This window comes from Cervus elaphus, chromosome 5 (genome assembly GCF_910594005.1).
Source record: "Cervus elaphus chromosome 5, mCerEla1.1, whole genome shotgun sequence".
NCBI lineage: Eukaryota > Metazoa > Chordata > Mammalia > Artiodactyla > Cervidae > Cervus > Cervus elaphus.
Window position 1 is genome coordinate 96013517 of NC_057819.1, and position 17099 is coordinate 96030615.

The 17099-nt window shown below is 55.0% G+C and overlaps 1 protein-coding gene across 3 annotated transcripts in view; it reads left to right on the forward strand.

Moving 5' to 3' along the window:
• Positions 1-12583, forward strand: part of SGSM2 (small G protein signaling modulator 2) — a 37229-nt gene extending 24646 nt beyond the window's left edge. For 2 of the 3 annotated variants that reach the window (XM_043903374.1, XM_043903375.1), the window contains 12 exons: positions 3889-4039; positions 4814-4878; positions 4980-5116; positions 5563-5691; positions 5921-6103; positions 7887-8264; positions 8481-8605; positions 9021-9103; positions 9246-9355; positions 9974-10070; positions 10597-10764; positions 10995-12583. In XM_043903374.1, the coding sequence (XP_043759309.1) occupies positions 3889-4039; positions 4814-4878; positions 4980-5116; positions 5563-5691; positions 5921-6103; positions 7887-8264; positions 8481-8605; positions 9021-9103; positions 9246-9355; positions 9974-10070; positions 10597-10764; positions 10995-11083 (1715 nt within the window). In that variant the 3' untranslated portion in view covers positions 11084-12583. The remainder of the gene's footprint in view (positions 1-3888; positions 4040-4813; positions 4879-4979; positions 5117-5562; positions 5692-5920; positions 6104-7886; positions 8265-8480; positions 8606-9020; positions 9104-9245; positions 9356-9973; positions 10071-10596; positions 10765-10994) is intronic. The other variant, XM_043903377.1, reaches the window with a different exon arrangement.
• Positions 12584-17099: the final 4516 nt, after the last annotated feature.

Below are 17099 nucleotides of genomic sequence, written 5' to 3' on the forward strand. Positions count from 1 at the left end.
TGGGGATTCCCCAGGCAAGAACACTAGAGTGGGTTGCCATGCCGTCCTCCAAGGGATCTTCCTGACTCAGGGATTGAACCCGAGACTCATGTCTCCTTCATTGGCAGACAGGTTCTCTACCACTAGCCCCACCTGGGAAGCCCTTTCTGTTCTCCAAGAATGACCAATTAAATATATAATCCCCAACATTTTAGGAGATGAGGGTGGTGTTTATACAAGTAGGAGAAGAAACTTAGGACAATCCAAAAAAAAAAAAAAAACTTAGGACAATCCATTGTCCAGGATGAAAGTCAGCCCGTCTCTATTCCATCAGACCTTAATGCAGACATGGAACCCTTTGATTCTGTTGCCCTGGTGCAGGGGGCTTGATTACTATTCATGGTCACATTCATCTGCAGACAGTATAGCCAGAGCTTTGAGGTCAATAGATTTCTATGAAACACACACACACACACACACAGTTTGTGAGGCAGATTATTACAAAAATATCTTCGAGTTTGTTTATGCCTCCCTGTATCCACTTGAACAATTCCCTACCATTCTTTTTATTTATTTGTTTTTATTTTTTAAACCATTTACGATGTTATGTTACTTTCAGGTACATGGCAAAGTGATTCAGTTTTATATATGAATACATTCTCTTTCAGATTAATTTCCATTATAGGTTATTGTAAGATATTGACTGTAGTCCCCTGTGCTATACTGTAGGTCCTTGTTTATCTATTTTACACATAGTAATATATTTATATGTTAATCCCAAACTCCTAATTTATCTCGCCCGCCGGCCACAGAGTAATTCCTTCTCCCCTTTCCCTGCCCCTACACAGGGAATGTGGGGCTTCCCTCATAGCTCAGTTGGTAAAGAATCCGCCTGCAATGCAGGAGACACTGGTTCAATTGCTGGGTCAGGAAGATCCACTGGAAAAGGGATAGGCTACCCACTCCAGTATTCTTGGGCTTCCCTTGGGCTTCCCTTGTGGCTCAGCTGGTGAAAAATGCACCTGCGATGCGGGAGACCTGAGTTCAATCCCTGGGTTGGGAAGATCCCCTGGAGAAGGGAAAGGCTACCCACTCCAGTGTTCTGGCCTAGAGAATCCCATGGACTGTATAGTTCATGGGGTCACAAGAGTCTGACATGACTGAGCGACTTTCACTTCCACTTTCACAGAGGGTATTCAGGAATATGCAACACCCTCCTCATACAAAAGTCTACCAAAGAATCCAGTTCCTGAGCTTGGCCACCACGCCTGCAAAGGGCAACCAAGGCCTCGAACACACCTAGCACACCCCCACCCAGCCTGCCAGCTGCCCCCTTGGCCACCACATCCCTGCCCTTGTGCCTGCCCCCTCTCCCAGCCCTGCAGGGGGACCCCCCCCCCCAGGCCAGCCGGTAGGAACCGGGGGAGCCTCGCCCCCACGCTGACCACCTGCACTTGGCCTGCCACTTGGACTTGCCTTGCAGACCCGTGCTTGGTGCTCGTGCTCATTTCCAGGTTCGCAGACTTGGAGCAGCGTGGGAAGGCTAAGTGAGGAGAGTCGGGAGCCCCTTCTCACCCCACAAATGGTAGTCAGGCTGAAGGCTGGGAGTCCCAGTAGAGCCCCTGTTTGGTGGTCGTGGAGATGAGGAAGCCATCCCTGGATGCTCTGAGAACCGAGGCCTCCGGGGTCAGAGAAACTCAGAGGGTCCAGGGGCCTCGGGGGCTTGTCTGAGCATCCTCCTGAGGAACTCAGGGGTCAGGCTCACCCAGTGTACAGCCCCGACCCCCACCCTTGAGAAGGGGGAGGAGGTGTGTGAGCTGTGTTACCAGGTGGCTGGGGGGACGGTACGGGAGCCCCACCTCCACTCCAGTCCATAATGACAACACTGTTGAGTCCGTTCTGCTAGCCGTTGCTTTCCAGGCCTGCGACATGCTTGACTTGTGCATGTGAATCAAGTGGCGGGGGTCCAGACCCTCCCCTCCCTCCCCCACCCTCCCCCCCTCCTCCCCCGGCTGCCTCCCCACCGAGCAGAGATGCTGTTCACTCTAATTCTGCTCCAGGCCAGGCACCTTTCACTCGGAATCTTAGGGGCTGTGGGGTTCAACCACTCTAATTGTTTCGCTTCAAACTTTCCTCATGCTCGGAGGAGAGAGTCAAGAGTCAAAGCTGGCCCAGCAGACCCTCCCTGTCTAGCCTGCTGCCCCTTGCCCAGTCACTCCAGGGCTCTGGCTGTTTGCACTGGGTTAATTCAGAGATGCGGTGTTCAATGCTGGCTGGCTCAGCTCCTTCCTGGAGAATTAAGGTGAAGAGCATTGACCCAGGACACTTCCCTTGGTTGGGCCCTGCTTTCTGGGCATGAGCTCGTTTTCCTGTGTGCCCACCGTCTACACCTGGCACCCCCTACTCCACCTACCAACCTGCTGTTGCCTGCTGCCTACCTGGCTGGGCCCTCTGCCACCCCTCCCCTGCCTCCCCCCACCACGGGCCTCCCTCCTGCCTGCCTGCTGCAGGGACCTGATCTGGGCTCCTGCCCCATCCCACCTGCATTTGTCCCCTCCTCCTTCTTCCCAGAATCTCAGGCATGGCTTGCAACCCCTCCCTCCCAGAGCCGCAGCCCCCCCTGCCCCCACACCCAGTGTGTTCCCTTAATTTGCCTCCGGGTGGAGCTGAAGGGCCAGATATCAAAAAAATCCCAGCTATGGATCTGGAAAGAGAGCCCCCGGGGCCCAGAGAGGGCCACCTCTGAGGGGACTGGAGGGGGTCAGCTTAGTCCTGCCCGCCAGAACACGCCCAGAGCTGGAGTCTGCCCCAGACTCACAGCAGCCCAGGGCCCAGGCCGTAATGTGCAGAAAGAAGTCTCTTTATCACACACACACAGAGCACTCTCCCTCCCTCTCTCTCTTTCCTTGTCTTCTTCAGGCTTCTCAGTCCTCTCCCTCCCTGCTGGCGTCTTCTCCTGGTCCTTTTACTTTCTGCCCTCATTCTGCTTCATCTTTGTGGCTCACCGGACCTGCCAGAGTCCCCCGAGTGAGCAGTGCCTGCCCCACAGGGCCCTCGATGCTCTCAAAGATCTTGAGTTCTGATTCAGACCAGCTGGGCCGGCTGAGGAGGCTTGGTCTGCGGTGGTGGAAACATGTCCAAGGAGCTGTCTTCCGCAGCACATTCCTCTGGGTGGCGGAACTGTGTGGGAGCTTTGCCCTTCCTGCCAGCTCGCCTGCGTGTTTGCAGGAGGCCACTGTGCCGAGGGCAGTCAGGCTGGGCAGGGACAGAGAACTCGCCTGCTGCTGAGCTGGCAGCAGGGGCACCTGCCCAGGCAGGGCGCACCGCTCCTCCTTAGCCACTGGCCACCAGGTCTAGAGCCCTCAGAGGGATGAGGTCTGTGGACCAGGACTGGTGGCTCAGGGGTCCTTCAGGGACTTTGATCAGTGGCGACTCCTGGCATGGGAAGGTTCCGAGATCGCAGTGTTCCAGGCATCTTCCTGCATATCTGAGAGTTTGCTTAAGAGGACCAGGCTGAATCCTGGCAGGCCAAGCCAGCTGGCAGCATTTCAGAGAGCTCGGGCTTTTCTTGTTCCTTCTCTTTCTTTCTCTTCCCTCTAGAAAAACAAGTGTCTGTCCCATCGCTCATAGCACAACGGGGAGGATAGGCACAGTCATCCATGACTCAGTGAAAGTACCGTATCACGCTCAGAAAGGCCAGGTGGGAAGAGCCAGGCACCCTCTCTCTCTCTCTCTCCACCACCTCCATCTCTGGGCTCTGGACCCTGGGCCAGGCAGGCACCACCCCTGTGGTTTTCCACCAAAGGGCGACTTCATGCTGCAGCTCTGGGCACAGAGGTGGGCATGCGGCAGGGTGCTTGGGGGAGGAGACCGGCCAGGCCCTGACTGTGGCCCCCTTCCCACTCTCAGATGCTGGCGACATGATCGAGATGCAGGGCTTTGGGCCCAGCCTGCCGGCCTGGCACCTACAGCCCCTGTGGAGCCAGGGCTCCTGCCTCTCCTGCTCCACCAGCAGCTCCCCGTATGCGCCCCCCAGCCACTGCCGCTGTGTGCCCGACCGGTGAGTGGGCCTGTGCGTCCGAGTGTGTGTGTCAGTTTGGGCCTGTGTCACTTGCCTGACACGGGGTGGTCTTGAGTTGGACACACCTGGGTTCTAATTTCACTTCTGTTCCTCACGTGGCTCTGCCAAGTCACTGAGTCTCTCTGAGCTCCTATGTTTCTGAGCCTCAGTTTCCTCATCTGTGAAATGGGGATAATACCGCCTGTTCCCTAAGGTACCTGTGAGTACTGAATGAGGTATACAACACACGTGAGTGCCCAGAGCTGTGCCTGGCACTGGGCAAGTACTCGGTATCTGGAGCTCCTCTTCCCAGGTGGACCTGGATCCCGCTGTCAGGCTGACGTCTGAGAATGCTTCAGCAGGTGTCTGGGCGTCTGCCATGTTACCAGGAACACTGTGTGCATGGCATTTGTGAGAGGGCCATGTGCCCACCCTTGATGCTTTCACTGGCTGCTTTTTCACCTGTAACTTCATCCTAACCCTGTTATGCCTGTTGACCTTCAGATGGCTCTCTCCATTTTCACACGAGGACACCAAGATGTATTAACGCAAAGTTCGTTGCCCAAGATCCCCGGGGTGGTTGGGGACCAGGCTGGGCCCCCAGCAGCTCTACCCAGAGTAGCTGGCAAGGCCAGGGAGCCCTTGACACGTTCCCGGACTGTAGATCCTACTCCCTGTACCACCCAAGCTCCTCACCAGCCCCCTGAGCCGGAAGGTCCTCCCTCCTTAGTCCTTCCACCGGAGGAGCAGCCCTGAGTCAGGCTGATCCCACAGGTTGCCCCTCAGGCTGCTGTGTGAGAGCATGAAGAGGCAGATCGTGTCCCGGGCCTTCTACGGCTGTGAGTGTGGGGTGAGGTGGGGCCGCCAGGGGAGGGTGCAAGGGCGGGGTGGGCACCGGGACACGGGGTCACAGCCTCCCGACTCCCCCCCGCCCCACCAGGGCTGGCCTACTGCCGCCACCTGTCCACCGTCCGCACCCACCTGTCGGCGCTGGTGCATCACAGCATCGTCCGGCCCCCGGGGGCCTCGGGGGGCCTCACCAAGGACGTGTGGAGCAAGTATCAAAAGGATGCAAAGGTGCGCGCTCTGGGCTGCCAGGCTCTGGGGTGGCTGGGCAGGAGGCCGAGATGAGAGCCGCCCACCGTGCTCTGCGAGTGGCTGTCACAGACCAAATGGGCGTTTGGGTGAAACGTGGTGCAGGCTCGGAGGTGACGGGCCAGGACGGGTGGCCGTGGAGCATGCGGGTCACGGTGGAGTCTCAGACAACCAGGCCTGTGGTCTCCATGGGAAAGAGACCAGACAGGGAGTCTTTTCTGCTTCTGCATGGAGACCCTCTGCATCTCTCCAGGCTCCTTTCCTGCCCTGGAGGGCTTGAAGTAGATCTTCCTCCAGCTCTGGCCTGGGGGGGCGGGGCGGTGCAGGGATGTGACAGTCCCAGAACCATCCCTGGCCCCAGCCCCGGCTCTCCAGCGCATGGGGTCGCCCCGCCGGCCCATACAGTCTTGCCTCCCTGGGTCCCTCAGAACTACAAGGAGCTGGAGCTGCTGCGGCAGGTCTACTACGGAGGCGTGGAGCACGAGATCCGCCAGGACGTCTGGCCATTCCTGCTTGGCCACTACAAGTTTGGCATGAGCAAGAAGGAGATGGAGCAGGTGAGGGGGAGGACGGGGGCACAGGTGGGGAGAGCCAGGCCAGGGGAACCCGGGGAGTGGAGGGGCGCCTCGGAAACCTCGGTCTCTTCCCAGCCCGAAAGATACAGGGCGGCGCCGCCATCCTCACCCCCGGGCCCGGCCCGAGTCTCCGGCTGTCCCAGGAGGACTGCCGCCGAGGGGGGCCCGGTGCGCCCCTCCCCCCCACGGTCACGCTGTGGTCTGAGCACAGGTGGACACAGTGGTGGCAGCGAGGTACCAGCAGGTGTTGGCGGAGTGGAAGGCCTGCGAGGTGGTGGTGAGGCAGCGGGAGCGGGAGGCTCACCCGGCCACACTCACCAAGTTCTCCTCGGGCAGCAGCATCGACAGCCACGTGCAGCGCCTCGTCCACCGAGACTCCACCATCAGCAATGATGTGAGCCCGACGGGACCTGGGGGCTGGGGCGGGGCCACCAGCGCTGTAGGCCTGACCTCTGGTGCTCGCGGGCAGTGGGGACCTGGAGCACACGCCTCCACGTGTTCGTGTGTCTCGTTTCCTTGCACTGAAAGATGGGATGACGGTCTGCCTGCTGCCCGTTTGGCGTATTGTGTTCTGTCCTAATGGACTAGTAGAAGAGGGTGGATTTATGGGGAATTAGGGAGGCCCTCCTTCTCTGGGGCTTCCCTGGTGGCTCAGACAGTGAAGAATCTGTCTGCAATGCAGGAGACGCAGGTGTGATCCCTTGGAGAAGGAAATAGCAGCCCACTCCAGTATTCTTGGCCAGGAGAATTCCATGGACAGAGGAGCCTGGCAGTCTGTAGTCCATGTGGTTGCAAAGAGTCAGATACGACTGAGCGACTAATACTTCAACACTTTTCCCTCTTTGTAGAGAGACCTCAAGGCTAGGATTGGGCCTCCCTGGGTTCCAGTCCTAAGTCCACTAGTGACAGGATGAGGGACTTCTCTTCCCATCTCTGGGGCTCGGTGCCCCCTCTCAGCTCCTCTGATTGTAGAGGCTTCTCCTAGAGCTGAGACTGGGGGTGGGTGTGCACTTGGAGCAGTCCCATCTCATAGAGATGGCCATGAGAAGCCAGTTCAGAGCCTGTGTGGTTCTTCCCACATCACCCCTGACTTGTAGGTAAACATCAAGTCCCAATCTATGGCTGCTGGGCCCAACTAGAACTGAAAAGTTTCAGTTTTCAGAACATTCTTTTATTAACTAATTTTTTTTTTCTTTAAGACTGCCTGTTTAGATACTGTATATTCTTGTTACTTAACTCCTATTAACTGAAAACTCAAGTTGGAGCAAGACTTAAAAAGAAATATAACTGCCGAGGCATCCTCTCCTTTCCATGGTCTTTGTTCTGAATCCCATGTTTATGAACAGATTCTCTTTCTGCTTTGGGTTTTGTTAAACCCCGAGTCTGAACCAGTGCCCCAGCTGCTTAGCTTGTGGACACAAGTAGCCTTTCTCGCGGGCACTAACCCAACAGCACTTCGTGCTTCTTGCCTAAAGTGAAAACTCCTTTTAAGCATCCCTTCCCTCCATAGTCCAAATAGAAAAATGAGACAGAACCGTCCAGATATGTCTCTTCTTTTCCCTGTGACTTGTCTGTGGGAGTGTGTGGACCGTTCCCCAATCAGTAGAACATGTTTCTTTTTTCCTTCTTCCTTCTCCTCGGCTTATCCTCAGCTAATCTAACTGATGAGGTACTTGCTAGAGAGGTTTCCTGCCTTGTTCTACTACTGCACGCTCAGTCCTGAAAATAAGGAAGAACTTGTTTTTCCTAACACCTCCAGCCTGCCACGTCCCCGGGCTGCCCCAGAGGCCACACCACGACACTGTGGAAGCTGTCCCGGCCCGAGGCAGCCCACGACGGCTGTGTTTGTAGAGGCTCACTTACTTACACTGGCCATCGAGTGTCCAGGCCTCCGTCCTCCTTCTTCCCTTCACACTTTTTCTCACCAGCATGAGGCCAGATGGGGCTGGAGATGGTGTTTTCATGTTTTCCCGGAGCCTGGTCGGCTGGGTCGAGGGGTTGGGGTTGTTTGGCACTCCCCCTGGGGAGGCAGTGCTGGGGAGCCATAGGGTGGGAGTGGGGATGTGAGGAGAATTGTGTCCCTCTTGGTTCTGACCCTGGAAGAGAGGCTGAGCTGAGGGTGGTGCAGGAGGGCAGGCATGAGCCCAGCTGTCTTCACGCCCCCCCCCGTCCAACAGGTGTTTGTCTCTGTGGATGACCTGGAGCCTCCAAGGCCCCAGGGACCCGAAGACCCCAGACCAGAGGCTGAGCCGGGGGCAGAGTCGGGGCCCACAGGCATGGCCGTGGTGGAGCAGCAGTCGGTAGAGTTCGACTCTCCAGACTCGGGCCTGCCTTCCTCCCGCAACTACTCCGTGACCTCGGGCATCCAGTCGAGCATAGACGAGGGCCAGATGGGCTTTGAGGAGGAGGACGGTGCTGGGGAGGAAGGCTCCGCCGGAATGGTCCCCGAAGCCCAGGTCTCCGAGCCCCAAGAACCCGGCCAGGAGAAGGCCTCGCGGGCCGGCGAGCTGGAGCCGGGGGAGGAGCTGGCGGCCGTGTGCGCCGCTGCCTACACTGTATGTGCTCGTTCCCCAGGTGTTGCTCTCAGCGGCCCCAGAGGCAGGGGACGGCGGGGTGGCCTGGGCCGTCCTGGAGGGGAGCACTGGGCCCCTCCCTCAGCAGTCACGCAGGACTCTGCTCCGAGGCCTTGGCTCCCTGCCCGCGCTGTATTCCTTTATTCAGACATCACCTCTGGCCCTTGACTTACCCCTGAGGGCCCTCCACTCTTCCAGATAGAATTACTGGACACCGTGGCCTTAAACCTGCATCGCATAGACAAGGACGTGCAGCGATGTGACCGCAACTACTGGTACTTCACACCCCCCAACCTTGAGCGGCTCCGAGACGTCATGTGCAGGTGCCAGTGGGGGCCGGGCTGGGCGGGGGGTGGGGACCCTGCTCTCTGCAAAGTTAGGTCCGGCAGTGCCCTGCTCCCCAGCCCTGTGCCCGTCTCACGTGATCGGCTCCCTAGTCTGTGTGTCCCCCCCGCCCCCGTCATTCTTGAGGCCTTTCAGATCTCAGCTTTAACCATGCTTCTCCAGGAAGGCTCAGCTGGTCCCCACCAGCACGTTGGGGGTGGTGATGGCTTGTCCATCTCTCCCCGAGGGCCTGGAGAACAGTGGCTGTGGATGGTTCGGTATAGCACTCCAGTGCTTCAGGGTGGAGGAAAGGCTGACCTCTGGGTAGCCGACTGGTCTAGGGGTCGTCTCCCCAGGAGTCCCTGAGGGGAGGGGAGGACAGTGCACAGCCACAGAGACCCTCTGCTGTTTCAGCTACGTGTGGGAGCATCTGGACGTGGGCTACGTGCAGGGCATGTGTGACCTGCTGGCACCTCTCCTGGTCGTCCTGGACAATGGTGAGGAGAGGGCAGTGGGACTGGGCCTGGGCCGATCCAAGCTGGGGAAAGGAACAGGGGATGGTGTGGTCTGCATGGGGGTGGGGAACGTGAGCCAGCTCTGCCCCCCTCCCTGCCAGCCTCACGCCCACCTCCCCCACAGACCAGCTGGCCTACAGCTGTTTCAGCCACCTCATGAAGAGGATGAGCCAGAACTTCCCCAATGGGGGTGCCATGGACGCCCACTTTGCTAACATGCGCTCCCTTATCCAGGTGAGGTCCGCAGCGAGCAGGAACGTGTGATGGAGCAGAGCTGGGCTTGTTCATTATCCACGGGAGGCTGGGGAGTGCTCCCAAAATGTGTTTTACATATAAGCTTAGTTTCTTTCATTAAAAAATAAAAACCAGGAGAAGGAAATGGCAACCCACTCCAGTATTCCTGCCTGGAAAAGTCCATGGACAGAGGGGCCTGGAGGGCTGCGGTCCATGGGGTTACATGACTGAGCACGCCATGCATGAGGGTGGAGGGAGACAGGTTGTAGCAATAAACTGGTAGAACTAAAAAAATACCTAAAAATAAAAACCCAAAACCCCATCATTTTCAAACTTACCAGTTGAGGAGTGTTGATGTATGAATGCTTATGCTTGTGAGCATTCTGGCGAGTAGTGTGGTCAATGATGAAATCACCCAGAAAATGGCATCATTCCAAAGAGGACATCCCAGAGAGCTGGGTGGGGGCCGCAGGGTGGAGCCCTGCCCCGGGAGAGAGACAGGAGGGGCAGATGCAGCTGCCAGGGGGGCACCTGAGGGGTCTGGGGGTGGGGGACACAGGGCGCTGGGGACAGTGCCCACACCTATTCAGTCCAGCGCCCTTTCTCCATTCAAACCAGATCCTGGACTCAGAGCTGTTTGAACTCATGCATCAGAATGGAGACTACACCCACTTCTACTTCTGTTACCGCTGGTTCCTGCTGGATTTTAAGAGAGGTGAGAGGTGGGCTTGGAGGGCAGGCCTGGGGTCGGGGCAGTGGGACATCTCCAGAGTCACTGGTTCTCAACCCACACCGCAGTGTGGAACCCCTCTGAGGAGCCCAGGTCCTCACCAAGCCCCGTACTTACTAAGTGTGGTGACTTTAAAAGCCATTAGGTGAATCCAGAGTGCAGCCCGGGTTGAAAATCACCCAAAGGCAGTGGTTTTCAGAACTGTTTTCAAACCAAGTCCTCCTGAGCACCAAAGCCTATAGAAGTAGAGCTACTCTAGTGTGATGTGGCCTCCACGGGAGGCCAGGGTGCAGGAACAACCACGGAGGAGGGCGGGGCTTACCCAGCTCCAGTGGCGCGATTGGTTAGTGCGCGGTACCTATAAGAGGAAGGGCGGGGCCTTGCCTGGGAGCCACCCTCCCCACCGGGCCCTGCGGTGGACTGGTCTTGGAACCTGGGCCCTGGAGCTCTGTCTCCGCACGGGGCGACCAGTGGTGGCCAGGCCCAGCCTCAGCCCCCTCGCCATCCCCAGAGCTGCCGTACGAGGATGTGTTCGCTGTGTGGGAGGTGATCTGGGCAGCCCGGCGCATCTCCTCGGAGCACTTTGTCCTATTCATCGCCCTGGCCCTGGTGGAGGCCTACCGAGAGATCATCCGCGACAACAACATGGATTTCACCGACATCATCAAGTTCTTCAACGGTAGGAGCCACTCAGCTGTGCCGGCTGCCCCTGCAGGGCTGTTGGGGGCGGGGGGTGGGGGGGAGGTGCCTCTACGCCTGGTCTGGGCAGGGTAGAGGGTGTCTTAGGAATGCTGGCCCGGCCAGTAAGGGAATGTCAGGAGTCCAGGTGGAAATAGAGCCGGGTGGGTGGACCCTGGGCTCCTCCCAGATTGCTGCCCCCACCCTGCCTGTTATCCATGTCTCCCCCAGAGCGGGCTGAGCATCACGACGCCCAGGAGATCCTGAGGATCGCCCGGGACCTAGTCCACAAGGTGCAGACGCTCATAGAGAACAAGTGAGGCCGCGGCCAGGAGGCAGCCGCCCGCCAGAGCCTGGGCTCCCGGCCCCGGGGCCCCACGCAGCGAGGTGCAGGGGCGGTGCAGCCAAGACTGCCCCAGCCCCCAGCCCCCGCGCCTGCCCCACTGTGTTCTAACAAAGTGCTTGTGAGCCTGGGATCCGACTCCGGGCAGTGCTGGCCCCGTAGGGCAACGCAGGGGCCAGAAGGCCCTAAGGTCAGGGCTGGGAAGGGAGGGGTCAGCCTCAGGGAATGACTGCCTTGGGGGACACCTACTCTGCTCCCCTCCCAAATACCTGGGGACAGCCCCACTGCCACTGGCATCCTGAGCCTGGACAGCTCCCTGTGGCCTCCCTGAGGCCCTGTAGACTTAGGAGGGCTGTGGTTGCCTGGGCCCCAGCTGGGTGGATTGAGGGGACCCGGGGCCGTATCTCTTCTGAGAGCCCCTGTGCACACACCGGCCCCAACGGGGGCAGGAGGAACAGCTGCCAGTCTGGGTGTGTGTCCTGGATGCAGGAGACCTGGGCTGCAGCCCAGGCCCTCCCCTGAGACTGCGGGACAGCCCAACAACATGGGCCCTGGTGGGAACAACCCACCTTAGCAGCACTGCCACTGCCTTTGGCCACCCGAGGTGACCCCGTGCACCATCCCCCACCCGCCAAGCCTGTACAGTGCACCCACGTGTATCTGTACGGTGTCACTCAGCACCCTGCTCCTGCTTCGTGCATTAGATGCATCCCTGAAAACTGTGTGTGAGTGATGCTTTCGCCAGCAGAACAACCTGGAGTGTGGCAGAAGCACCTGCACAGGAACCCCAGGGTGATTCTTTTAAGGAGGCGGTCCTTTCATGGCCTCCTCTCAGGAACAGGCTCTGGAGCCCTGGGCAGCCCACCATCTGTCCCCGGCATCTGCTGAGTCCCTGAGGTGGAAGGGAGGGTGCTTGGATCTCCCCAGTCTGTTCTTGGCAAGAAGCAAGGCTCGCTCTTCCTTCCACATGCTTCTCAGGATGCCGAGGATGCTAGAGACCCAGGAACCCCCTTGGAGGAGCCTCACTCACAGAGGTGCTAGGGGGGCCCCAGCTCCTGACCCCAGGCAGGCCTAGTCATACCGCTTGCTCCATCATCCCCACTGCCCCTCTTGTCAGTACAAGCAGGATGGTCCTTGTTCTGGGGCCAGGAGGCCGCTCTGCCACAGGGGCTGGGCCTGCCCAGCGATCACTGAGGTCTAGAGACTTCCTGCGTTTGAGAAACGTGGGAAAGAGCCCGGCAACTCCTCTGCATCCCACACAGTCTCCCCAGCCCCGGGCACTGCACAGCCTGTTTAGGGGCAGCCTGCCCCATTGCCCACCTGTCGCTCATGAGTCCTTGGCCTCCACCAAGTATGGTGGCCATTGTGTGCCTGCCTTAGTGACTCTGGTTTTGTGAGGAGCAGAATGTGTATGTTTTTTGGCTCAGAAACTATACTCTTCAGTGTAACAGACCAATAAACACAGCATTTGGCAATGCTCGAGGCTCTGGTGGCTATTTGTGGGCTGGCACTGGACAGTGAGTGACTGTGTGTGCTGGGGAATTCTGTAAGCTCCACGACTGAACAGTAAAGAGGACTAGCTCCACAAGGCCAGGATGGTGAAAAAAAAAAAAGAGAACCAAGGTTTCCAGAAGTGAGGGACGCTGGTGGTGGAATGGTTGAAGGTGAGAGCCAGACTCTTAAGTACCCGGAGAGAACCTTTGGGGGGACCTCACCCCAGAGCCAGCAGTCCTGACCAATGGCCTCTCCAGCCTCTGGATGCATGTGGGTCCCTGCCTGCCCTCCTGACTGGCTACAGGGATGAGCTGGAGCTCAACTGGGAATTTACAAGACCTCCCAGCCCCTCTAGCCAGTGGGAAAGGCCCCTGCCCCTCTGGCCGTGGCGCCTCCTGCCCACTGAGCACTGTCTTCCGGATGCCTGCTTCAGGCGGGAGTGGGGAGGAAGGTCGTGGAAGGAGAGGTCAAACTCAGGGATGGAAAGAGCTGGACTAAACAGCAGGCTCCTGTCCACCTGCCCCACCTCAGGGGGCCAGCCCGTCACCCACAGCTCCAGGCAGAGGGCATGTCGTCTGGTGTAGGGGACACTAGCTTTCTGGGGATTAGGGCCTGCTGTCAAAGTTGTCAGAGTTGTCCAGGCAAAGAAACCAGCTGACATCAGTAACTCTGGGACCAGGACCTTATAAATAATCCCCTCAAGGGGACCATTCCCCACCCCCCAAGCTGACCGTGTAGCCCGGAGTGATCAGAATTCCCCGTTAAAACATCTGTTCAGATAAACACTCTTACCAAAGTGGGTATAGAGGGAATATATGTGCTATACTTAGTCGTGTCCAACTCTTTATGACCCCGTGGACTGCGGCCTGCCAGGCTCCTCCGTCCATAGGGATTCTCCAAGCAAGTATACTGGAGTGGGTTGCCATGCCCTCCTCCAGGGGATCTTCCCAACCTAGGGGATTGAACCCAGCCAGGTCTCCCACATTGCAGGCTGATTCTTTACCGGCTGAGCACCAGAGAAGCCCAAGAATACTGAAGTGGGTAGCCTATCCCTTCTCTAGCGGATCTTCCCCAACCCAGGAATCGAACTGGGGTCTCCTGCATTGCAGGCAGATTCTTTACCAGCTGAGCCACCAGGGAAGCCCATAGAAGGAATATATCTCAACATAATAAAATCTATTTTTGACTAAGCCATAGCCAACATAATACTCAGTGGTGAAAAGCTGAAAGCTTTCCCACTAAAATCTGGAAAAAAGATGCCCACTCTCACCTGTTCTATTCAACAGAGCACTGGAAATCCTGGCCACAGCAATCAGAAGAAATTTAAAACATACCCACATTGGAAAAGAAGAGGTAAAATTGTCACTATATGCAGATAACATGATCACTATATAAAGAGAATCCTAAAGACTCCACACAAAAATACATTCAGCAAGGTAGCAGAGCACAAGATTAACATACAGAAAGCCGTTGCATTTCTTTACACTAACAATGAAATACCAGAAAGTAAAAAAAAAAGAAAAGAAAAATCCTTTTAAAATTGCATCAAAAAAATTAAATAAAATATTTAGGAATAAACCTTACCAAGGAGGTAGAAGACTTATATGCTGAGAACTACAAAACATTGATAAAGGAAACTGAAGATGGGTCAAAGAAACGGAAAGATACCCCATGTTCTTGCATTGGAAGAATTAATATTGTTAAATGGCCATACTAGCCAAAGCAATCTATAGATTTAATGGGACTCGCTATCAAGTCTCCCAGGACATTTTTCACAGAACTAGGATAAATAATCCTAAAATTTATATGGACCATAACCCAGAATTGCCAAAGTAATTCCAGCATTGCCAAAGCAATGAGAAAAAAAGGACACAGCTAGAGGCATTACCCTCCCAGATTTCAGACTACAAACATCAGACTACAAAGCTACAATAAATCAAAATAGCCTGGTATTGGCACAAAAACATATATAGAGATCAATGAAACAGAACAGAGAACCCAGAAATAAACCCACACACCTATGGTCAATTAATCTTCAATAAAGGAGGCAAGAGAATGGAGAAAAGACAGTTTCTTCAGCAAGTGGTTTTGGGAAAGCAAGACAGAACATGTGAATCAAAGAAGTTAGAACACTCCTTTACACTTTACACAAAAATAAACTCCAGATGGCTTAAAGACTTAAATATAAGACATGACACCATAAAACTCCTGTAAGAGAACATAAGCAAAATATTCTCCGACACAAATCATACCAATGTTTTCTTAGGTCAGTCTCTCAAGGCAATAGAAATAAAAGCAAAATAAACAAATAGGACTTAATCAAACTTATAAGCTTTTATACAGCAAAGGAAATCATAAACAAAAAAAATATTTGCAAATGATGCAACCAGTAAGGGCTTAATCTCCAAAATATACAAACAGCTCACACAAGTAAAAAACAAACAAAAAAAGCCAACCCAATTGAAAAAGGGGCAAAAGACCTAAATACACATTTCTTCAAGACACGGATATGGCCAATAGGCACATGAAAAGATGCTTAACATCACTAAGTATCCAAGAAAAGCTAATCAAAACTGCAATGAGACCTCACACCAGGCAGAATGCTCATCATTAAAAAGGCTACAAATAGGACTTCCCTGGTGGTCTAGTAGTTAAGAATCCGCTTGCTAAAAAAAAAAATCCTCTTGCCAATTCAGGGGACATGGGTTCAGTTCCTGGTCTGGGAAGATCCCACATCCTGACGAGCAATACTAAGCCCACGAGCAGCAACTACAGACCCCTGCAGCGGAGAGCGCCCCATGCTCTCTGCAACCAGACAAAGCCTGCACGCAGCAGTGAGGCACAGCCAAAAAAATAAGTTTTTTAAAAAAGTCTACAAATAATTTGCTGGAGAGGGTATGGAGAAAGGGGAGCCCTCCTACACTGTTGGTGGGGATGTAATCATAATTTTATGTGGTGCTGCCACTATGTAAAACAGTATCCAGATTCCTCAAAAAACTAAAAGTGGAGTTGCCATATGATCCAGCCATCTCACTCCTGGGCACATATCCAGAAAAACCTCTAATTTGAAAAGATACAGGCACCCCTATGTTCCCAGCAGCGCTATTCACAACAGCCAAGACATGGAGGCAACCTAAAGGTCCATCGACAGATGAGTGGATAAAGAAGGTGTGGTGCATGTACACAATGGAGTACTACTCAGCCATAGAAAATAATGCCATTTGCAGCAACATGGACTGACCTAGATATTATCATACTAATTGAAGTCAGAGAAAAATGAATAACATATGCTATCACTTATACACAGAACTTAAAATATGATACAAATGAACTTATGTGCAAAACCAACACAGACTCACAGACAACAAACTAAGTTACCAAAGGGGAAAGAGCATGGGAGATGGACAAACTAGTTTGGGATTAGCAGATTCAAATTCTCTCTATATATATAAAATAGAGAACTATAGTCAATATCCTGTAATAAATCAGAATGAAAAAGAATATTAAAAGTGTGTGTGTGTACATCTCTGAATTGCTTTTCTGTATACCAGAAACACAGCATTGTAGATGACTCCTTTAAAAACAGAAGAAAAAATTCCCTCTGCTGTTGACACCACCTGAAAACTCACCAAAGACCCCTGAGAACTAGCCTGGAAGTGGTTGGTTCCTTCACACACTCCCACCCCGTCTCTGCTCAACCCTGAAGTGCTGGCACTCCCAGACCCCTGGCTGGGCTTTTAGGGCCAGAGGGACCCCCACAGCCAAAATAGGTCAGCTGAGGGCTCGGTGTCGGGAGGGGAAGAGCAGGAAGCATGAGCAGGGTACTCTAGTCCTGAGGATACTGGGTCATCACTGCCAGGGGCAGAGTCTTCATCTCTGACCCTCGTGTTGGGCACAGCATCTGACACTGAGAAGGTGTGTTAGGGTTACCTAGCCCTGGGCCTTCCCTAAAGTGCAAGTGACCAAACATTTCCTGAAGCTACCAGCAGAGGGAACCAACGTTTCACAAATGAAATGAGCAGGCTGGATTGTTAAAGTAGTGGGGAGGGGCACTGGGCTTGGCCCTTCCTGAGATTAGGTCTTCAGAGAAGGGGACCTCAAGTGATTGATGGCCATTAGGCCCTTCCCCAAGATAACACCCCCACACACCTCAGGCAGACCCACCCCAGGAAGAGAAGCGGGCTGTGGTTTCAGGGAGAGCGGATGGAGCTGGCCTACGGCTTGGCCCAGCTGACTGCTCCCTGACCTTCCTCTCCCTTACCTCCCCACCTGCTGGCCGGCCAGATGGCTGACATCTTCTAAACTGGGGAGAAAAGTTGTTGTTATAGGGTCAAAGGTCTTCAAGGCCCAGCTTAGAACATGGCTCTTTGACCCCTGACCTACTTCCTCTTGTTCCTTACCCTGTAAGGACAGCCTTATAGATCGCACACACCGCCTCCCCCATGACCTGTTCTAACTACAACCCCAAGAGTGCAGCCCCCTCTCAGGAAGCATCAGGC